The sequence below is a fragment of the Gadus morhua genome, chromosome 15 (genome assembly GCF_902167405.1).
Source record: "Gadus morhua chromosome 15, gadMor3.0, whole genome shotgun sequence".
Lineage (NCBI taxonomy): Eukaryota > Metazoa > Chordata > Actinopteri > Gadiformes > Gadidae > Gadus > Gadus morhua.
The window spans coordinates 14,461,226-14,485,501 of NC_044062.1; the positions used below are offsets into that span (position 1 = coordinate 14,461,226).

The window sequence follows — 24,276 nt, forward strand, 5'->3', positions numbered from 1 at the left end:
TCAAACCGAGTTACCTCGAGCTGGAACTTGAGATGACATCTCATGCTCTCGAAGAGCAGGAAACAGCAGCGAATAGAGGCGGTGTACAGATTCATCCGCTCCACATTTAGCAACTGCAACAAAAATATGGATTATTGACGATAACGAAATACACATACAAAAACGCACACAAAAATACCATAAAAAAAATATATATACACTAGGAGTGTAGCGATACATGTATTCGTATTGAACCGAATCGGTACGGACGTCACGTTTCGGTGCATGGATTTACATGGAAAATACACGTATACAATTAAATAAAACTGGCGTACGAATTAATTAATGTAATGAGGAACTAATGTTAGATACGCGAGTTCTTCAAGGACAACTAAACTGCAGCCCTGATTGGCACCTAGGTAGCCGAGCGTGTTATGGCGCATAACACGCCGGGTTCTCTGACGTCTCTGGTATTTCCACAATGAGACTCGTAGTGGGGGTTATCTCAGCCATGTTTGAGAAGGAATCGGGGGAAAGGAACTTTGGCTTTGACTCCCTGAAGTACATTGAACCGCGACATGGAGGAGAAAGGGATTGTTGCCCACGATTGTCTCCCGCCGGAGCCCCGCTGCTCGCTTCCGAGGCACCACCGCCTCGGCGCTGCCCACTGCGGGGCTACGGCAGGAAACAATCGCGGTCAATAATTGCGGGAAACAATCCCTTTCTCCTCCATGTCGCGGTTCAGTCTACTTCAGATTGATGTGGAAGTGAAAGAACCAGAGACGTCGCAGAACCCGACGCAGTCGTTTGAGATTCATAATATCATCTGGAAGCAAACACAGCTTTTGGCCTTGATAATATATATATGATAAAGATATCCATATATAATAAGATATTATTTAGACATAGAGCTCCAGGACTCCCGCTGGAGCAGCCAGAGTGTTTTAGGATAAGTTACAGAACACGGTCAAAAGCTGTGTGCGCCTCGCCATTGCGATACATCCACTGTAAACACGAGCGCTTGGTACCGTGGCCGCAAGCTGCTCAGGGCCACACCCCCACCCTCCACCTTGACCCGCCTCTAAAAAAACGGCACATTTTTGGTAAGCTCATTTGGGGACTGGCTCGTAGTGGCTATAATTCTGTGCAGTCTGCACTTTCATAAATAAGACATGCTGCATTTTCAGTTTTATAACTGATTGTCTTATTTTGTTTACAAGTTATGGATGGAGTCTGAAGATGATGTGGGGTAATTATTGTTTACATCTTAGATTACACAGTTCAGGCTGTTGCAGCTAGCTCAGGGGAGATACTGTAAGACACTAGGTGGTACAACCTGAGACATGCACAATAAAAAAAGAATTGCCTTCTGAATTTTTGTTTTTCATTGTACCCAACTCGTATGAACCACTGATGTCTGAACCGAACCGTAACTTCAGTGTACCGTTACACCCCTAATATACACCAAATGAGATTCAATGCATTTGGACTGGATTTTCACTTGGACCATCATATGGAGACGGCTGGCGTGACGGACTAACCTGGAAGAGGTGTCTGCAGAGCTCATCCTTGACCAGGCCCAGCAGGGACTGGTAGGGGGCGATGTGGGCGGACTCCAAGGCAACGGTGAGCAGCTGCAGGCCCATGTGAATCATGGCGTCCGTGTTGTGGCGGTCGTGGGGGTTGGTCAGCGAGATGAGGAAGCGGAAGAGCTCACGCAGGCAGGGCAGCCCGTAGGGGATGAGCGAAGCACCTGCCGGCGTTGAAGAAGAAGGAACTTGATGAATAAGTGAATGGATGGATAGATGAATAGTGAGCATCCGATAGGTTAAGGTCACTGCACCATCTCTCTGTGTGTTGGAAAGGGGGGGACTGAGTGGGGTGAGGGGGTGAATGAATGAATGGATGACGGGATTGCAGGTCTAGATCGCTGGGTGAGGCGTTAACTTATCTGGGTTGATAAGTCAATAATTGACTAGTTGAATGAGTGACAGGGTAAATGAGAGACAGAGTCAATAGAGGATTGGGTGAATGAGGGGAATGAATGGCAACAGGACCCACCGTCTCGCTGTGTGGACTGGGTGAAGCGGACTCCTCTAGGGTTGACGTAGTCCATGTCGTGGACGGAGGCACTGTCCGAGTTCTCCGTCAGAGAGTCCTTATCCTCCAGCACCTCCGGGATGGACTCCACGGAGGTGGACTGACCGCGCTCAGACCTCCTTCCGTCCGACTGGAACCGCGAGGGGAGCGGAGAGCAAGCCGCGATCAGATTACTACTCAACGTCAAAGAATTTGGTTTAAAAGGCCCCGATTTACCCAACAGGTCTCATATGATTAGCTGCTGAAAAAACGACCCCAAGGGTGACATCACAAGTGGAAGTGGCCACCTAGATGTATGATGGACAGATCAACATCGCACCCAGGTGATGAAATAGGTGCCCTTTAACACAGCAAAACTTGGGAATCTAACCTCAACTGGACGCCCATTTTTTGTTTTCATCCCTGGTACTATGGAGCGTCTGAATAAATATTGGTTTAATTATTTGTCTTATGGTTGCATAGTTCTAGGATGTAATTCTCAGTAGAGCTACAGAGGATGAGTATCCTGTGTAGCCAAACACCCTCCCAGTCATCGTACCGCTGCATCCAGCCGGGGGGTCTCGGTGCCGGGGGTGGTGGCAGCCGAGCTGCTCTGCTCCAGGTCGCTGAGGTCTTCCCTCGAGGTGGCCTTGGAGCCAGGGTCCAGCCCACTGTCTGCAGTGGACGGGCTGGAGACTGAGGAGCCCGCGCTGTCCGAGGTTGAGAGGCCGGAGCCTGGCTCCATAAAGGGGACCCCACCTGCTCAGGTAGAGGAGGGGGAGGAGTGAGTTAGGCTGCTGATTCATCATCAGGACAGCTGGAAAAATCTCAGGCTGATAGAATAAGTTGATTTTAATTACAATTCATTACAAAGTCATCCATATAATTCAAGTCAACTAGCTTGTTTAGATATTCAAACATTTCCATAAAAAAAGATCAAAAAAAAGATTGCAGTCTTAAAATGTCTCACACACTTGTGTGTATTGTGTGTGTGCATGTAGTGTGTATGCAGGTGCATGTGTGCGTGTCTGACCAGAGAGTTTGTTGTTGCTGAGGTGGGCTGACTGGCTAGGGGACCCCCTCCCAGTGTGGCGCGGCGGTCTGGGCGAAGGCTTCTGCTTCTTCCACTTCTCGCTCATCCCTCCCGCACGCATCTTCACCTGAGGGGAGGACCCAGAGCGGGGGGGGGGGGGGGGGGTCAACAGACACACCCACTGGGTTAACGTGGTTCAACGAGTCATTGGCGGGGCTGGAACCACTGTTGCACGTCCACGTTCGTTTACTAAGATGTGTTGTCACGTCACCATTCAATGACACAGTAAAACCTCCTCCAGTCCGAGGAGGATTTGAATGGTTCATACAACGTCCCCGAGTACGTCCCGGTTCCTTCGTATTTAGAAAGTACGACTCGGTATACCGCAAAGGTTGCGAACTATCAATTCTATCGACTTAATGCATAATTTAATACAGCATGCATTGGATTGCAACAGCACAAAAACAAAAAGTTGAGGTATTATACAATGAACAAAAGAAAAATGTACGCAACCACAAAACCCATCGGCATTCCAATTCAATGCAAAAAAAGATAATTAAAAAGCATTCGGGAGCGGGGTGGGTAGAGGAGGTGGCAGAGCAACACGGACTCCCCCTCGGATCACACAAGGGAACACAAACAACTCTAGAGGGAGGCTCCTCAGAGTTCCACTAACTCTTTTCCCTCTGACCTCGAGGGCAAAGAGCAACAGGGAGGAGAAAAGGATTAGTCGGGACGAGAATGAGTCAAAAACAAAATGAGAAGAAGAGAGAGTTACAGAGGGGGATGAGGAAGAGGGGGGAAAGGGAAGAGGAAGAGGAGGGCGGGGCATCTTCTTGGTGGGCCATCTTCCTTACCTGCACTCTTTTGTTTTTCCATAAGATATTGTAAGCCTCGAGGGGGAGAGAGGAGGAGGAGGAGGGAGGCAGGGGGCAGGCGCCCGCGATTAGTGATGAAGATATGTCCGTCAGTCAGCACACTCATCCAAACACGCACACAGAAACACATGCACACACACACGCACTGTCACAAAGCGCGCACACAGTCATGGGCATTCACCAATGGGGGGGAAGGGGGCATGCGACCTCCCTCAGGGGTGAGATGGTGGATAAATAATACTGTAGAAGATTTTACCTTCTTTGTTTAAAAATGGATAAGTGTTTATTATTACGGAATGTCAAACCCTTTTTTATCAACAAATCCAAAACAATTAATTGATATTTTAACTTTTCCAAATTCAGTCTGTAAATACTTTCATTTCAGTCAAATCACCGATTAAAAAGACGGGAAGTAGGGAAAAAAAACCTTCTTGTTACTTTACATTTGCTATGTTTAGGGTCATGGAGACAAACATGGGGTAGGCTTAAGGTAACTAAAAAAAGATGAAGGCAGTAAGGAGGAGGAAAGTGGAGGAGGCGGTGGAGGAGGAGATGGGAGGGAGCAGGTCTTGGTTCAACATCTAACACCCGTTACCATCTTCATGTTGGCTCCGATGAAGCTCTTGGCCTCCTCTTTGAACTGAGGGAGTCTGAAGAAGAGAAGAAACATTGAATGGTCAAATCAGAAATACTGCAGTCATAAAGCCTGTTGAGAAACATAATATAATATATATGTGAATAATAACCCAAAAAGCAATCGTGCTTTTAACTAGTTTGAAATGGGAATTTATAAAATGAGTGATATAAATCCCTCGAAACAAAAATGTATAGAACTATACATAGCAGTAACGGGGTTGCCTGGATAATACCGTAAGAGTTAAAAAATCAAGATGTTAAGATATTTGAATAATGAACACAATTTCTTTTACTTGTGTAGTTCCCCACAAGCTAGCTTATCAGGGGCTATCAGAAGCTAACACAACTTGGGCTTGGGGATCTGATGAGACCCAAGCCGGTTCTCGAGTCCTCATACAACATGCACACGAGTGTGTGCATGCGTGTGTGTGCGTAAGTGTGTTTTGGAAATTGAGAGGCAGTGAGTGAGAGAGAAAGAGAGCACCACTAGGTTTCTGTGGACTCTTAGGCTTTGCTGGAAAATGAGTTGTCAACGCCAGTTGTACGCACATGCACACACACACACACACACACACACACGATGATGCCAACGCACTACCCTCCAACATTACCTCAGCGTTAATAGAGTGTTGTGTTGCTAGCCTGATTATTGGATGATCTGTGGGTCCAACAGATTAACATGCCTAATACTTTGAGCAGCCAATCTAAGCTGCCTTCTGAGGACTTCAGCAGAGCTGCTGCTCATTATATACAGACAGATGGGGGCACCACCCTTTCTCCCCCACCACACACACACACACACACACACACACACACACACACACACACACACACACACACACACACACACACACACACACACACACACACACACACACACACACACACACACACCTCTACAACCCAGGGGTTGTGGAGGAGAGGGTAGGGGAGGGCTTCAAGGGTTAGTTAGATGCAAACATAATGAAATCTCTGTGTCTCTTTGTGTGAGTGTCCGACATTGTGTGCGTGTGTGTGTAATTGAGTTGGGTGACTGAGTGTCCATTTGTGATGGTGCGTGTGCGTTATGATTGCGGTTGTGATATTCCTGTGTGCCAATGAGTATTAGAAGAGGCACATCGTAAAAAAATGGTACTAAATATACATCCACTGCTCACCGGCAGGGATGCCTTCCTGTTGACCATGGCGGCCGCCATGCTTTTTTATTTCCAACACTACTGCCCTGAGCAGTAATGTCAGGCTAGGGCTAGACACGCTAACAAGGTGCCACGCAGTAGTCATGTCTATAAACACACATGAATAACAGCAGGGGAGGTAGCCCATGCTAACGGTGTGTTTATGTGTGTCTCTCTTTCAGGGACACACATAAACACGGCGTCGGCCACTGTTACTGCGTCGGCCACGCAAACACACATGCGGTACTGCATGCACGCCAATACACGCCCACGCAAGCAGTTGTGCTTATGCGTTAAAACACGAGCAATAATGCATGTTCACTATTACACAAAGGATAATAGAGGCGTGCTCACACTCACTCACTCGCTAATACACGCACTCGTACTACATGAACACTGACGCATACGTTTTAATGAACTCATTTATGCATGCATGGCAAGCCAATGCATATGCATTCATGGTAATGCAGAAATGTATGCACGCAGACACACACGCGATCTGGGGGAGTGACGTGTGAGGGAGAAGGAGCTAAATGCCAGCAGGAAATCACAGGGAAGCTAATCACCAAACTGGCTGGCCCTCCTCACTGTGCAGGAGGGAAGGCACAGGGCTAAACAGCTTTAATGTCTACCCTGGAGCTCCAAGACCACAACACCTCCATGGTGGAATAAAGCCTGCCATGGCGTGACTTGGTGTGAATTGAGCAAACGGTTGCAAAGTATTATTTTTGATTTAATGTAGCTATTCATTATTATTTGTTTATTTTAAATTCTTGTATAATATTTACATTGTAAAGAGTCTTTTGAGTGTCTAGAAAACCTATATAAATAAAAAATGATTATATTATTTCTCCTTTGATGTATAATGTTTTTTGTCAATGCAGCAGAGCTGAACGTTTTGGCAGAACAACAATCCAAGTTGGCCGTGAATTTCCACTCGGGAGTGGAGTCGCTGTCCGTGTGTGGTGGTTTCATTAGGCTTATTGGTTCTCCAAACAAAACAGTCCCAAAATGAGCATGCATTTTTTATAAACCGCTTTAAAGTCATCGTCTAGGAACGTAAGCCCTCGCCAAACAAGACCCTAGATTCAGTTGGATTCTGGGTAGCGTAGTCCTATAGGCACACTCAACATTACTTTACCATTCTGACTATAGTGCAGCAACGACGAGCAAAGGGAATCACCTATGTAAACACATAAACAATTATCCCGCAACCCTTCATCCCCCCCCTGCATACCCTTCCTCACATTTACCTGGAAAATAGAAGCTGCACCATGTCCACCAGTGTGTGCTCAGCAGATTTCCTCAGGAGCTCTGTTGGAGAGAGGGAGAGAGAGAGAGAGACAGAGACAGAGACAGAGACAGAGACAGAGACAGAGAGACAGAGAGAGAGAGAGAGAGAGAGAGAGGGTCAGAGAGACAGAGAGACAGAGGGTCAGAGAGACAGAGAGACAGAGAGAGATAATGAGTTAGAGAAAGATAAAAACCAGAAGAGAGTGTGAGAACGAGCGCAAGAAAGAAGAAACAATAGGAGAGAGAAACAGAGAGAGAGAAAAGGGAGGATGAGAAAGAGAGCAAAACAGATGAGGGGAGGTGCCAAAAAGCCCAGTGAGGGAGATTGCGTGGAGGATACAAACAACGCAGAGGAACAGAGCTGGAGAGCAGCTCTGCTAGTGTTTTGTTTGGTCAGGCTGGAACCAGGGAGTCTTATTAAGGTCTTGCATCAACAGTGGCAGGCCAGAAAATCTCTGTGTTCATAAACCAGTAGCCGTTAAGTCTGGAGGGATGTGAGAACACTGGCTATGTCTTAGTGTTGGGCTTGTGTTCCAGAGGTTACAAGAACGAACACAAACAAATAGTGTTAGAGAACTCCCTTTGTAATACAATCGCCAACAAAGATAATTTAAACCAAGTGTAGCTTTAGTTTAAGAAATGACCAAGTAATGGAATAAAAGCCAAAGGACTTAAGATTAAAATAGCTATGCTCACCAGGGCTGGGCGATATGGACCAAAAGTCATATCTCGATATCTTCAAGCAGAATGTCGATAAAAGATAAATATTGATATTTGTTGACGCAATAACATAGTTGCCGTTGCCGCGCTCCAACTCATCATTCTACAGCGGTGACGCTGCTGTGCTTTCATTTCCAGCCTGCCTGCGTTGCTGTGCCGGTAACCGTTGAGTTACCGTTAATACTATACCTACCTACCGTTTGGATTTACTGTTATTCCTACCGTTCGGAATTGAATACAGTTTGATGGCTGAATAAACCGTAGATTAGACACTGCCTCCGCCTCGTATTAGAGAACATTACAATATAATATATAATATCACGGCCAAAAGCTGTGTGCGCCTCCGGAATATTATGAATCGTAACGACTGCTTCGGGGTCTCTGACGTCTCTGATGTCTCTGGTTCTCCCACTTCCTCACCAATCTGAAGCACAGAATCGTGACATGGAGCGACACCCGTCGGAGCTGTCGCTCCATGTCACGATTCAATTATTGCGGACTCCCGGACACGCCAGAGCACAGCTCTGGCGGGTGTCCGGGAGTCCGCAATAATTTTGGGACAATTGCTGTACTTCCTTTATCGGAATAAAACATTATTTACGTCGAGACAGCTTAAGATTTTGAGTCACTGCACGCATTTTTTAGCACTCCTCATATTGCACCTTGTTGTGCTGCTGCAAGTGATGTAAGAGGTTGGTCGTACTCTACCCTTTAGTTGCGACAGATTTAAAAACAAATCTACAAAATACCTGATTTTGTAATCCGTCAGACACCTTGTACCCAAACCATTTCCAAACTATGGAGCCATTTGCCTTCCGCTTCCATACAAGCTCCTGGGCGCTGCGTTTGCCGGCGGACTCCATGTTTCGCGCCGTAGGGGATTTAAAAAAGTGACGTGAGGGGAAGGGGGTCCGGGCCGGCGTCAGGCGCGGTTCAAAACTGCAGTTATTAACTATATCGACGTTGATGATAGCGTCTCGTTCCATATCTCGTTTGAAATATTATCGGTATATTTCAAATATCGATATATCGCCCAGCCCTCACCCCCACTCACCACTAAGACGTATCTCGAAGCAGATTCGGAAGCAAGACTGCATGATCTCACACACAGACTCGTTGGTCAGGTGGGCTCCGACAGGTGTCAGCAGCAACGTCCTCAACACCTGGAGCAAGGAACAAAGAACCGTAAGACACTGGATGAATCCCTTTCACTCCAATGCAAGGTTGGATTTGAAAATAATGATTTGTGTCTCAGGAGCTTCAGTGGGGATGGGAAAAAAAAATAGAATAATAAAAACACTAGGAATGATGAAATGTACAGAAAACTAAATTAACGAACAAACGAAGGAAAAAAAGCTTGATGTAAGCTAACTTTTTGCGAGCAGGCAGATTTAGATAAAAGCATGCAAAAAACAAATTGTAAAATGTGATTTTTTTCTTTAATTTAAAAACGTACCTGCAGGATTTTCATGAGGACAACCTCATCGCTGGCGGGGTCCGTCCCCACAAACCTAGCGTGCGTGACGGCGTCCGCCATGTTCTCGATCGCCTCGGCCGCCGCCTCATGGTTGGCATCTGCCGAAATAACCAGAACAAAACGAGGTGGTTAAAGCAATGAATAAATAGTCCTGGGGATAATTCTGCTCCCTTTATTACATCGTTACACAACTTGCATATTGGCTTGCGGGATACTCGGTTTATTGTAACGGTCACAGACCTCCGTAATGTCTGTGCACCCTCTAGTGGTTGGTTAAATTTGAGTTGTTTTACAACAAAAAAATGTTTTAAAACAAAAAAACTCTGTATAGAGTCTGCCAGGCGGTCAGCTTTTTCGCTAGCGACTTTAATGAACTTTATTTGTTTTAGTTAGGCTAACATCACCAGCTATTCCATGCACGTTGTTATTGAGTTTTTTTGTTTATTCTTTGATATTGTTGCATAAGGGTGAATACACTTCACCGCTTCAGAAATGGGAATGTAAACTAGGTCCATCGCCTCTGCATCAGGGAATTCTGCTTGCTCAACAGTAGTATCTAGTGCAAGTTTAGCCTTAGTTAAGGCTCGAGTTAAAGGAAAAGGATGTTTGCTTCTGCGGTGCTCACAAGCCAACTACACTGAGTGCTATGAAGAAATGCATCTTGGAAAAAGGACACCCCAATCATCTGAGCCCAAGTGAGAACCATGTAAGATTGAAGGAGAATTTCTGTTGTAAAAACAAGTACAGCTGTTCTTCCCAATGCCTTTTCACACACAAAAGGTCTTTGTGTGTGAAACAAAAAGAAAAGTTGCCAAACTAAAAGCGACAACCGGCTTGCAACATCCATCATGGACACGACCTTCCTTAAGATAATTTAAGAATTCTTCAAGGATAGCAGCAATAGCTGGGTTGCCCCACTACCATTTCGCAAACATTGAAAATGAAAGCGTTGACTACCGTAGAGTCCATGTCTTAGTAAACTGCCGATCCCCATCCATGTTTGGATTTTGGAGGGCAGCCAGAGACATAAGAAACAAACTTTAGCAGTGACGCAAGACAGTTCAAAGAGAGATTTCTATGTGGATGACGCTCTAAAGTCATTCCCCACGTGGTCTGAGGAATGTTGGCCATCTCTTAGGCTCCACAAGCTTCAAACAAAACAAAACCTTTCCTGCAGATTGTTGAGCCAAAGATATCAGAGATCTGATCTTCCTGTTCAGCGCAGCCTGAGAGTGAGCTTGGACATCACGTCAGATACATTCACGTTCCATGTTCCTGTAAGCCTTCAGGAACATGTCAACTGTAAGCGTGCTCTCAACAGTGAACAGCCTGTTTGACCCCTTGGGGTTACTTGCCCCACTGAATATTAAAGGAATATGATTCTCAGGGAGCTCTCTTCTCAAACCACAGATTGGGACACATCTATCCCGGATGACAAGCATGAAGAAGAAGATGGCAAACTTCGCTACAGGCTTGCCTACCTATTAGGGATGGGCGTGAGGAATCAATTACTCGAGTACTCCTCGTTACAAATGAACTTGGTTGGTGGACAGGCAAACTTGAGTTTGCATATACACACACAGACAAGTTTTCTCAAGCAAATGTATACATTTTTTGTGTGGCGCCACTGGCGCGTGCCGTGTGCACAAAGCCAGAATTCAAAAAGTTAAGAGATGGCGGTTAAAGCAAAGCGCAGCGAAGTATTGAATATACTTTACAGAAATAGGAGATCATAAGGTCATATGTAAAATATGCCAAGAGAAATTGAGCTAACAGAGTACTACAATTACTATGCTGCAACTTATGCTCCTGAAACACAACGGTGAGTTTGGGAAAGCAGACCCGCAGCAACCAAGTGTTTCGGCTATTTTCACCGCTGCAAGACGCAGCTGTAATCCCGGCTGTGTAGAGAAGATCACAACGCTGAGTATTTTTTCAGTTCATTTGCTACCGTTTTATTTGCTTCTTTAAATTATATGCAATGGTTAGGCTACTTGTTTCATTGTTTTTTTTAAAACAGTTACAGGCCTTTGTTCGACGGGATTTAAATTGGGAGACGCATATTTATTTTTGTAAGGAAAATGTGTTTTGAACGTTTGCAAAAATAAATAATTAATACTCTGATAACTCTGACTGTTTTGATTTAGATAAGCATTAAATGTTTGGTTGGTAATATTGCCGTTCATCATTAGGCCTATTCCTGCTGCAGATGCGTTGCATTCTAAAAATAGATTAGATTAAACGAGTACTCGATTGATCCTCGAGGAATTCATTCGATCACTCGAGTTTGGAATTTACTACTCGTGCCCATCCCTACTACCTATGCATCCTTCTCCTCCTCACAAGCCTAATACACATAACTCTGTCTTCCCAGAGGCTTCAGTCAGAGCAAAGGCCGCAGTTGGCCATCTGAAGCTCAAAGATCGGGATGGTCTAAGGCCCCGTTCACACGAAGCCGATTTCATGGCGAAACCGCAAAGGTCTTGTACGGTTCGGCCTTCCGTACACACGAAGCCGGCGAATCCGCTGACCGAAACCGCAAACTTCTGAATCCACCCTCGGAGGTGGTTTCAAATCTACCCGGTTTCGTTTTGGATTCGTGTGTACGGCTGAAACCGACTGAAACCGCAAACCATGACGTCATCGCCCCACCCCTCGACCTCCTAGCCAATGGCTCTTAAGCCCGCGGAGTCTCAGAAATCACATGCGAGCATGCGCATAAGGGCAGCCTTTATGCGCATGCTCGCCTCTTCTTCTTATCTCATTTCTTCTGGATTTCTGTACCAGAAGCAGCGCCCCTTATGGGCCTGGAATGTGTACTACAGCATTTCTACAGATCTACCCGGTTTCGCTTGGCTTCGTCTTTACGGAGATACTCTGATTTCCACCGGGGACGTAAGCCCTGCGGAACGGCTTCGCCGCGGTCACCGCTGCTGATCGCTGCCACTCTATCAATGACATCATTTCCAGGGTGCTAGGGGTGGGAAAAATAATCGGTTCTGAATCGGAATTGAATCGAATCGTGAGGTGCCAAGAGATTCCCACCCCTACCGGGCGCGCTGCGGAACGTCTCAGCAGCGTCCCAGGAGCGGTAAGCCGTGCCGCAGCGCTATCATTCCGTAGCACTTCTATTTTTGACTCGAGCCGTTGCTGAACCGCGTAAATTGCAACAGAGCAGATCGAGCCGGGCAGGAAGTGAAAAAGTAAAAGCCCTAGAGCAGGGGTACTCAAGTAGAATTGATGAGGGGCCACAAAATTTTTTTTCAGTGACTCAAGGGGCCGGTCGGTATACGTGTGACTGAGGCCGATATATTCTCTCTTTTAGACGTAACGCGTAAGCACGTAAGATACATAACCCCCCCTTGCGCGGTAAAATATCCCCCCTTACGTGCTTAAGTGCGTCGGCCAAAATTCCTGACTATGCGACTAAAACACTACGGCCCTACGCAGCTCGCAAAGACTGTGATTGGCCAGCTAACCACATCCTTTCAGGAGTCTCACATTTCCGGTTTTACAGCATAATAGCGCCATTTTTAAAAGGCCGTGACAGAAGCGAATGAAGAATTTTGAAGAAGGAGAAGAAGAAAACACAAGAACGAATTATGATAATCATAAATATAAACAAGGCAGCGATTTCCACTTCCACGCCCACAGATTCGTTCGTTGCTCCCCCTACTGTTCTGGCGCAGAATCCCCTTGCAACACGCGCAATCCTTAAGGAACCTTAAAGGAACCGTAAATCAAAACTTGTCTAAAACAAGTCCCTTGTGTAAATTACGTGCTTACGTCGCTGCGTCTAAAACGACCCTAAATCGGCCTTGACTGCTGCTGAGATGGACTCTCTGCCTCGAGTTTGGGAGGGCTGGAGCGGTCTGTGGGCTGGAGTGCTATCTGTTTATCGTTGCAACCCCCAGCCTCGTATTGAGATCGCGGCGCGCGGTTTCAAAATAAGAGCGCCCAGCACGATTTTTTTTTTTTTTTTTTTTTTTTTTTTTTTTATAATTAAAAAAACTTTTCAAAACAGCTCGAGGGCCATTAATAGACACCCCGCGGGCCACAAAAGGCCCGCGGGCCGCTACTTGAGTATGACTGCCCTAGAGCATCCGGTAAATGTTCAAAATAAAACACAATACTCAGCTCATGTAGCTTATCACAACTTCACATCAACATTACGACATGACCGGTGGCACCAGGTCAGCAGTCAATCCATCAAAGGGTCTCAGAGGGTCGGCAACATGAACGACGAGAGATTGATTGTCGAAGTGGAGTAACATAAAATAATTTATGAAATAAATCATCCTTTTTATAAGGACAATGTCAGAAAAGGACAAAGACTGGCATTCAATTGCCGTAGTTTTGTGACTGGAAGGTGAGTACATTAGGTATAGGATTATCGGGTGATCTCGCGTGAATGCGGCTGGCTCGCAAGGCAGCGCTACACTGCTGTTACGCTCCCAGTGGAAATGGACGCAGGGCAGAGTTCGCAGCCGTTCCACAGCACATACGTCCCCTATGGAAATCAGGCGGAAGTGAGGTAGTATTTGTCCTCTGTAAGGCCATCTAGCCCCATATTCCACACTCACAATACCAAGACTGTAGCTATGTACCGCATAGTTGGGGCTGAGGTTGTAGAACTCATTATAGAAGAAATGGACTTGAAACTGGCGGCAAATTGCCGCCAGGCCACCCCCCCCCCCCCCCCCCCACACTTTTCACACTTCGCGCCGGACTCACGCAGTCGCAGACAGGTGTACAGGGAGCGCTTGGTTTGCTTTGCAGCGGAGGTAGAGCGTTTACTGCATGGGCGGGGCTCGGTTCTTTTTTCGTTTTCTTTTTTTTGAGGATGCATTATTTAAAATTTTAAATTAAAATTAAAATAAAATATATATATATATATTTTTTTTACATTTAAAAAAAATATCGCGAAAATATCACGAGAACACTACGTGTCATCGTGGGACGCCAATATCGTCATCGCGATAAAAAATCGATATATTGTGCAGCCCTAGTTCAAGGTCTATACCAGCAACCAATGCTTAGCTAGTATTACATGGCTGTCTGGACCACCCTTCTTATGTAAACCCAAAACACCAGTCTCCAAAGATGAAGCACTGTACACTCTAGTTGACCCCGAGTCCGTCAGTTCAAAGGTAACAATTCATACAACCCATGTCTCGGAGACTCAGACAATTTCAAAGTGCTTTGAGAATAACTCTGGAGAGCCCTTACAAAGCATCAAGCCCAATGTTTCATCGAGAGTCGTGCTGTAAGAAAGGTATCTCAGAGGTCAACCTCCTTGTGTCCAGTACATTAGTGTAGTTGTGGAATCTTAGGATGCCAGGTGGGAAGTGTCACGGACATGCTCAATTTCTGTGCGCACTCGTGTGGTTAAGTCAATTTAAGTGTTTTTTCATGAAGTAGCTCTCAGTGAGGACGTCTTTTAGCTGTCTTCCAGCTGTGAGTCAGAGTATTAATTTTAGTTCAGTAATCCTGCATCTCCCTTATATTTGTAGCCTTAAAGATGGCATAATCTGTAAGTATCCAAGTTAATACGCAGTAATATACGATATTATGTCTGTATTGTTCTGAAATTAGCTCTGTATAGAGTTCGTTAGCATTTTCGCTCCATTTGATTTGGTTAGGCTACTGTCATCAACTATTCCATGTCAGTGTAGATGCTATTTTTTTGGGATTCTGTGATATTGTTGCATAACGGTGAATATACATACCTTTGTTTTGTGTATCTGTTACAATTTTGCACTTTAAATGAGGTCAGTTTTAAAAAATCTGCCAGTCAAAACAGTTTCTACTTCCTCGGAAGGAGGATTGAGGGAGTGCTCACTGTATAGCCAGACATAAATTCTCTAATGGCTGGTTCAGACTACACGATTTCAGCCCGATTTTGCCCCGATTCGTTCGTCGCAGACATATTTGTAAGTCGTACACGGTTTTGAAAGGTTGGCAACGAGACGAGGTCTTGTAATGTGACATGCTTGCGATCTGCAATGTTTTCGTCTGCGAAGTTCGAAAACCCCACGACGAAAAGTTTGGCATGTCAGAATTTTTTGGGGAATCGCATGACGTATCCATTGTTGACATGAGGGAACCCCGCTGCCAGTTGCGTGAGGGAACCCCACGAACAGCTGGAGCTCACGCAGAGTGTTTACCAACTGACTTCACTGCACTACGCTGAGTACACAGTAACTAGTACAAAAATGAATACGATCAATAGCAAGAAGAAGAATGCTAATAAAGAAAACGAGAGAAAATGGAACAACATAATGGAGACAACTTTGGTTGAAATCCAGCAGCAACGTCCCTGTATTTTAGATGTGTCTACAAAGATTTTGTATTGTAACTCTAGATTCTATGAGTATAGTCGCAGCCTTTTAAGTGTCGGCCTCATTGTCCTTTAAATAGCTGAAGAAAAGCTGTTTATTGGGAGCAGAACGTCCGCCGGCGCCCGACTATATCTGCGAAATGCGGACGTCGTTGAGGCACGCCGCACGCGGACGTAATTGAGGCCCACGCTGTTGGTGGTTGGGGATTACACATTTTTCAGTGCTACGGCTCACGCCTAGGGATAACCCAATAGCGAAAGCCTTAAAAGGCTGCGCCTATACTCATAGAATCTAGAGTTACAATACGTAACTATCGTTTCAGCTATTTACTGTACAATTCAGAATTGAATGAGAGGAGGGCTGAGGAGGGCTGTCAATCAAATATCGCGCTTCAGAAACGGCCAATCATAGGAAAGCCCGCCCTGCCTTGGTTCCCTCCCCCATAGTGCCAAAACTAAATTCGCGCGCGAGAGCAGAACATCATTCGCGAGAGGCTGTTACGCGCGAGAGGCTGTTTAGCGCGCGCAGAGATCATTTGCGCGTGCGCAGAGATCATTTGCGCGTGCGCAGAGATCATTTGCGCGGGCGCATAGATCATTTGCGCGCTCGCAGTTAATATCTACGCGTGTGGAATAATATAATACGTCCGAATGCATCTTTTATCACATTAGTGAATTATGGCACTAATGTGTCGCCATACGTAGCAACCAAGTGTGTCGGCTATTTTCACCGCCGCAAGACGCAGCCGTAATCCCAGTCGTGTAGAGAAGATCACAACGCTGAGTATTTCCATAGTCCATTTGCTGCCGTTTTATTTGCAGCTTTAAATTATTTACAATGGTTAGGCTACTTGTTACGTTTTTGTTTATTTAAACCGTTACAGGCCTTGGTTCGACGTGATTTAAATTGTGAGACGCATATTTATTTTTGTAAGGAAAATGTGTTTTGAACGTTTGCAAAAATAAATAATGAATACTCTGATAACTCTGACTGTTTTGATGGAGAATAAGCATTACATATTTGGTTTGTAATATTGCAGTTCATCATTAGGCCTATTCCTGCTGCAGATGCGTTGCATTCTAAAAATAGATTCGATCAAACGAGTACTCGATTGATCCTCGAGGAGTTCCTTCGATCACTCGAGTTTGGAATTTACTACTCGTGCCCATCCCTAGTTTGTAATGATTTGTAATACACTCACCAAAGCAACAATTTATCTGTTGGAGTCTGTTGAAGTAGGCAAACCGCCTACTTCAATTCACATTTTGGAATTCATATAAAAAAGGTAGAAAGAAGTATCCTCACTTCACGGAAAAGTTCGGAGAAATCATCCACATTTATCATCTTATCAACCACAAAATGATAGCAGTTTGTCTATGTACACTGCATCTGTCCATAGCAAATAAAGCATAAATAAATAATATATTTCACTGCATTTCAAAAAATAAAAGTCAACGTTCTAATGACTCAAAAAAATCTACAGCCAATAATTGGGACACAGGGATATTAAACAGCCCGGGAAAACTAATGGTGTTGACAATAACAAGGTCTTTAGCACACAAACACCAATATCCCCAACACATCCGCACACCAAATTAAAAATGTGACCTCCTTCACATCCACAACAGTCCATCTTCAAAGTCACCAGATGTGGGCCCTTCTCACCGATGAGGAGGGGGGGCCCTGGACACAGTGGCTGCCACGGTAACAGGGGCCTCTGTTTTTGAAACCCGAGTGGTGAGGAGGAGCCACGGAGCTGACCCTGGCTGCCTGGTTTACTTTCTCAGAGCCCTTCAGGAGCAACCAATTCATTAGCTAATAAGGAGGAGGGCGACCGAGCAACAACAGACTCAGGGAGGGAAAGAAAGTGGGGGGGAGGGGACAGAGAGAGGGGTAGACAGATACGAAGGGAGATGGGAAGAGAGCGAGAAAGACAGAGAGAGGGTGAAAGTGAGGAAAAGAGAGAGTGTGCGCAAGTGGTGCTGGTGGTGGTGGGGGGGACGGGGAGGGGTAGAGAGAGATGTGTGAAGGACTAGGGCTCAGCAGGTGAAGCTACCATGCAGATTGGTGTTAAGGTGACGGAAAAAAGGAGTCCATTGTCATTAAGGACAATGCTAGGTCAGATTTGTACTGTGCATGAGGACGATTGCCAACGACCCCCACTCAGCCTTCACATTAGCAAAATTATTACGTACCCAAGTACATCTGTGTACTCGGGTACATTTGTCTACTCCAACAGAGTAGATAAACACCAAGTTGGTTTGCCAAAGGCAAATAAACACAGACGAGTACAGTTTGCATTTGTTTATGTTGTTGCTCCACTGTAGAAAAGCGCGTTGATTGAGAGATCCTGAGCCCAAACAATGGAGCCGACCCTCGCACCATGCCTACGGTCATTGATAGTTTGGAGACGATGTCGAGAACGACATGGGGGGAAAGGGTACTCTGATCCGGGCCCGAGTCCCTGATGTCAAACCCCCCCCTAAGGTTTAACAGCAGTGCTGAAATTGACATCTTAAGTGTATGATAATTAGAGCCGTGTATGGGAAGAACAGCAGAATATGAAGAGTCATGTATAATATCGACCGATAGCCACTAGTGAATTAAGGGTTAACAATTGTATGCGTGCCGTTTTGTTCAATATATACTTACCGTGGCCCCGTTGTGAAAATCAATATTGGAAAAATGACTACAGAATAACTACAGTGCAGTGAATGGAACAGGATGAGGTTGAGGTAGCGTGCGCCTGGCTGATGCGCACATGTGCGTATGAGCACATGTCAGCCGAGGCCAGAGAAACTGAGCAGCGCCGCAGTGCCTCCCGAGGGAAGGGCCACAACATGCGTGGAAGTGGCGCAGAAGACAAAAAGGATCTAAAAGTGCCATGTCGGCACCGGGGAAACCAGAGCCCTGGGGGTGAGGGGTAGGAGGGGGGAGGTGGGGGGCTGTCCGGCAGAAAGGAGTGATATAAAACACTAATCCCTCTGCTGGCACCAAGACCCCACAGACCACATCAGCACAGGGGAGGACCATTGTTAAAATAACACTGCGGAAGAAGACTGAGTTTGTATGTGTGTACGTACGTAAGGTCGCTCTCCCAAATACCATGCATGTTTATTAGGGAAGGGGGGCTGTGTGTGTGTGTGTGTGTGTGTGTGTGTGTGTGTGTGTGTGTGTGTGTGTGTGTGTGTGTGTGTGTGTGTGTGTAATACAGTCAGTGCGGGTTGGGGTGTGTGGGATTGCAGGGGTGGAGAGGGAAAGGGGGTGGTAGAAACAGCTGTCACATCAGCCAGTTGAAGTGTATCAAAGTCCTCCATAAAAATCAAAGACGTGGCGTGAGAGAGAGAAAGGGAGCAGACAGGACACGGTAGTTTTACTTTGGAGTTGTTTTTGTGCGTGTTTTCCGTTTAAAGTAGGAAACACACACACACGCACACAGACACACAGACACACGCAACTAAAGCACTTTCACAAGCCACGCACTCCCCTTAAGGGCCAATACATCTTTAGAAGTCAAACAAAGGGACGGCCATCCCTCCCATGTCAGGGTTCAGATGGAGTTTGCTCACCTGTTCTGTCTGCTGAATGGTACACACACTGCCACAGTGTGACACACGTATACATTTAAAATGTACCATTATGAAAAAAAAAAGAATACGACAACCACTCAAGAACCTTTTAACTTTTAGAAAGCGGATACACAACAAATCCGTATCCAGCTCGTATCGTATGCACACATACATCCCAGAGAGCAAGGGTCAACAGTTGCCGTGAATGTAGTTTATCCAGTTGTGGGTTTGCACTGTCACTGGAAAATCAGCATTTTAGGTTAAAAGTAGGCTGACGATGAGGCTACCTAGCAAGGTAAAGGATGCATCAAAGGAAGACTTTCATCAATTGTAGTCAGTGTGAAAATATAGTATCCTAACTGAGGGACTTGAGTGTGATATCAAGGGTATAATCTATACATGCATCAACCATCTTGTTAACTTAAAAAAATACTTAAATTAAAACACACAAAATATATTATTTTGTCTCCTTAAGAGCAGAGTAAAAGCCCCCCAGGCTAGAGACATTCAGGCGCTACTATGCTCCCATTAAACGCATGTCCTCTAACGGAGGCTAATGCTGGTTGAGCCTCAGCTCAGCCTTAGCGTTAAAAGCTAAGGGCTAAGAGCTAAGGGCTAGGAGCAGCCATAGGTTAGCACTGAGCCTTGCTAACATGACAGTAAGGAGGAGAGGTAAGCTGGGTAAAGACAGATCGGTTGCTATGAAAAAAAAAAAAAAGGACAGCCCGAGCACTGACAGACGCATTGCTGGGGATCCGTGGACGGGCGGGGGGCTGGTACTCCTTGAGCCAGTCTCCTCTGCATCCATGCCAGAAGGCCTCAGGCCACAGATTCAGAGGAATTAACTCACTTAATGAAAGAGGGGGCGAGCAAGGTCGCTTGTGTGTCTTCATCTCTCTGTGTATGCGAGTTTGTGTGTCTACATGTAATAACGAGAGAGCCTGAGAGAGGGGATTCTCTCTCTCTCTCTCTCTCTCTCTCTCTCTCTCTCTCTCTCTCTCTCTCTCTCTCTCTCTCTCTCTCTCTCTCTCTCTCTCTCTCTCTCTCTCTCTCTCTCTCTCTCTCTCTCTCTCTCTCTCTCTCTCTCTCTCTCTCTCTCTCTCTCTCTCTCTCTCTCTCTCTCTCTCTCTCTCACAGGGGGCACGGACAGAAAAGACGTGTAGGAGGAACAAAGGTTGCAACATTGTGCAGCACACGCTCAACTCTCCACCAGCACAATAGTGGGGGGAAGGAGTTTAGTGCGACGACCAGGGTAAAGAGGAACAGGGCAGCCTGCTGGGAGTGCCACTTGAGGGGATGGAAGCGTAATGTGTGCAAACTTGCACTGAACACCCCAACCCCCCCCAAACCACCCACATCAGAGGCGCCATAGACACGCCGCTCCAATCAAAAGAAGAGAGAATTCCTGTTTTGGCTCGCAACAAAAGGACAGACTTGTTAACTGGGGGCTTTTCAAGCCCACAGATAATTATTTGCCATAATGTTTCGTGGGGGGAAAGACTGGTTTCTATTGCAGTTGCCATCTGCTCTTTTATTTCAATATAATTATTGCGTTGGCCTTCATACGATTTTTATTAAAACATTTCAGTTGGGAAACAATAGTGACTTCCTTGTTGTGTGAATGAAACAGAACAGAGGATTCTCTTCATAATGCAGAAAAATGCTTCAGGCGATGGTGAACTACAGCACTTAAAGAAAATGGTAGGCGTATTTTAGCCAACCATTTTAATTGAAGGGGGGGAGGTTAAAACAGTTGTTTAACAAAAGCGCGTCACATTCATAGCTCCAAGCAGATCCATGAGCGGCTAGACAGGTGCATGTGTGTGGTTGAAATGCATCCATGAGTTTAACAAAATGTAATGAATGAGTCATGGCTGTTTATTTGACAGGCCACATAGGGTCATATCACAGTATTCCAAGTCATTGTTGGATAAAACTGGATCTAGTGTGGGAGTGTCAAACGTTAGCGTATACCATGTTTCGTTCAGATAGGGCAATAAATCAAAGCAGTCTTATAGCACTAAATATTTTCCAACCCACCGCATTATTTCTTAATATCCAAGAGTGGCGATAAAGTCCCATCACCGGACCCAGTATTTAAAAGTTGACAGGGTTATTTCACAGTTAGAGAGAAGGAAGAGAGGAGACTGATTTAACAAGCGGTGACCAACCCAATGGATTAAATTAATTTCCTTGCCTCAGTACCAATGCAGAGAATCTTTCTAGGATTCTGCGTTCAAGCTTGCTACTGAAACATGGGCTCCAGTGTGTTTGAATGAAGCCAGGAGGTGGCAGTACTTGACAGGACCGCTGCTACACTCTCATCCCTCACGGCTCTTCTCTCAATTTACTATAAAAAAATACATCCCTATCCCAGCTTCTTCCAGTGTGCTGTACTGGCTTCGTACTTCCCGGGAACAGGCTTGTAATGAAACCCCATTCTACATCCTAGGGGAGCACTTGGGAGGGAAACTTCCGAGAGTAGAGCCCAAAAGGACAGATCTGAGAAGCTGATGTCATAACAATCAAAAGTGATGTCTTGCTCTGCATTCAACTTCTTACTCCTCTCAAAGGAGTATTTCTCATTCTCACTAATCAAGAAAGTCAAAATTATTGTTTCATCATCCAATCGCACCACTTTATTAAAGAAAATAAATACCAGGAGCTTTAGGAAATATTTATAGGCTGTTGGAGAAAGCAGTTTGGGCAAACTCAACATTTGATTGGAGTGCTAAAAACGACTGACACGGCTATGTCAAAAGTACTGTGGCGTTTACCTGTAATTAAGATTAAGCCTCTAAGCGTATTTAATTCATACTAGATTAGCAGATAAAAGCACATATCACAGCCTTGTACAATCAGCTTTGGCTTCAAATGTTATTTAACTCTTTAAAATAACTAAAGGAACATGTCCATGTTCTCACGTGTGATGAATGATATAAAATGTAATATAAACCAAATGAAGAAATAATGTGACTAATAATGTTGACATGTATCAAGTACAGCATACTTATAACATATACTTCACATCATATTTCTTTAAAATAAAAACAAAATATATTATATATATATATATATATATATATATATACATAAAATGATGCACTACATGTCTACATTGGGAATCATTGCAATTCCATTTTTTATGTTGATTTATTTAGTGTTGTTTTATTTTATTTTACCGAAGACAATATAACAACACACTTACTTAGGTGATTACAACTCATGGGTTAAGCCCGGGCGATACGGGAAATGTTCCGACTGCACTAATCTCTATCAAATCACGGACATAAACTATTTTATCAGTTGAAGGCAAACATCCTAACAAAACAACTTCAGATAATTAACCAGCCAGGATAAATCTAGGGGGGCTCTGCTAAGGAAGTCATAATATAATAACGATATTTAGAACATGGACTCTAATTAAAGAGGATTGATCCGTATAGGTTCGGATGTCGGGGCACCATGGGAAATGTTCGTGGTAGTCGCTCCTGACACATTCTGCAGATCATGTTGCAATGCTCCCTGAAGTCGCTCTCAGTGACTCTGGCCGCCATAGCGTCCAGCTGGCCCCCGCCACACAAGCACCAGATGCAGACACAAATGAGAGCGGATGAGGAAGAGGCAGGCGGAATGAGGCTGAAGAGATGGTAATAATCGGAACGGGCCCGGTGGAGGACGCCCCGTACCCCAGCCCGGGCCGCTGCTGTCCCGGCGCAGTCATGCCGACAAGAGAGGACCGGAGAGTTTGAGGAAATACATAGAAAGTGGTTGTGGGGGCCGTTGGACCCTATTGCCATGGATACGCCGTCCCTTTGAGCCGTGCTGATGAGATGCGGTGGTCGAGGAGACGGGGGAGGGGAGGGAGGGATTATGGGGGCTACCGTCAGGTCTGGAACGATGGAGGGAGAGTAGGGGGGGGGGGGATTTCTCAGGCAACCTATGTGGAATGTCGGCTCTCCTTGGTTTATTTCATAAAAATATTTGTTTCCATACAAATTACACTTTTGCTAGATCATTAAATGTAGCAAGTGTAATTTTTTATGAAAGTAGTCAATTTTCATTCCCCAATTCTAGGGGAGGCTTTTTAAAAAATTGTTGTAAAATTAAGCAATACAATATTATCCACTACTTATAATAACAATACACGGACAATATAGAAAGCAAAAAATAAACATGCCCTCAACCTGACATGGGACTTTCTGGCTTGGGCTGGTATTAGTGTGGTTGTACAATGCAGTACTACAACTAATGCACCACTTCTATGTGTAACAGTAAAGTCCGGTATCAAATACATCAGTTCTACGAGTGTGACCATGGTTTGCCATGGTATCTAACCAGAATTTTTTTGGCACAGGCCAGTCAACCTTAACTACTCAATATTATTACACATACTAAAGTTCTATTGTACTGAAGCCCGGCCCTCGAACAGGACACCGGCCCCCCCTCTCTTCCACATGAACCAACTTGATCATCGCAGTTTAGACTCTCAGCGAGCCATGTGTTCCCATTTCACACTGCTCTGATAAGCACGGCGGGCGGGACCACCGGGCCGCGCCGGTGTTATGACGCGCGGGCTGTGCCGTCCGTACAGAGTGACGGCTGCGAGCACGGCGCTGGTGAGAATAGCGCATTCCCCGCATTCCGCCAGCGAGCTAGCAATGAGCGGCACCCCAGCACTCATTAGTCACAAAGGAAAACTCTGACCTTTATAAATTGCCAACATGAAACATAATCCTGGAGAATCAATAGCAACCTCACACGCCCTCCGACGCTAGCTTAAGCCTATATGCAATCAACTGTTTAATCATTCCGTCCCTAAATTTAATTTCCACGGATACATACTCATGTGAGAGAATGTGTGCGTGGGTGCATGTATGAAATGTAATTTAAGAGCATTGCAGCAAAAAAAGAAGCAAAACTAATAATATACACATTTAGCGGTATAATCCACTCCTCAGGCTTGTAAGGTTGTTTATCTTATTTATGAAGAACTGTGAAGCGAGAAGTGTGAACGGTTCTTAATGTTGTTAAGGTATGGTATCTAAAAGTATCAAAATTGATTGAACCAACTTGTAACTCATGGGATGTGGGAT

General features: G+C 45.3%; 1 protein-coding gene across 2 annotated transcripts in view; it reads right to left on the reverse strand.

The window, feature by feature from the left end:
* gbf1 (golgi brefeldin A resistant guanine nucleotide exchange factor 1) overlaps window positions 1-24,276 on the reverse strand; it is an 82,027-nt gene that overhangs the window by 28,536 nt on the left and 29,215 nt on the right. For both annotated transcript variants that reach the window (XM_030378324.1, XM_030378323.1), the window contains exons 5-13: window positions 9,250-9,368; window positions 8,848-8,956; window positions 7,034-7,094; window positions 4,565-4,619; window positions 3,092-3,218; window positions 2,618-2,817; window positions 2,041-2,209; window positions 1,521-1,732; window positions 15-113 (exon numbers count right to left, since the gene is read on the reverse strand). In XM_030378324.1, coding sequence (XP_030234184.1) covers window positions 15-113; window positions 1,521-1,732; window positions 2,041-2,209; window positions 2,618-2,817; window positions 3,092-3,218; window positions 4,565-4,619; window positions 7,034-7,094; window positions 8,848-8,956; window positions 9,250-9,368 — 1,151 coding nt within the window. The remainder of the gene's footprint in view (window positions 1-14; window positions 114-1,520; window positions 1,733-2,040; window positions 2,210-2,617; window positions 2,818-3,091; window positions 3,219-4,564; window positions 4,620-7,033; window positions 7,095-8,847; window positions 8,957-9,249; window positions 9,369-24,276) is intronic.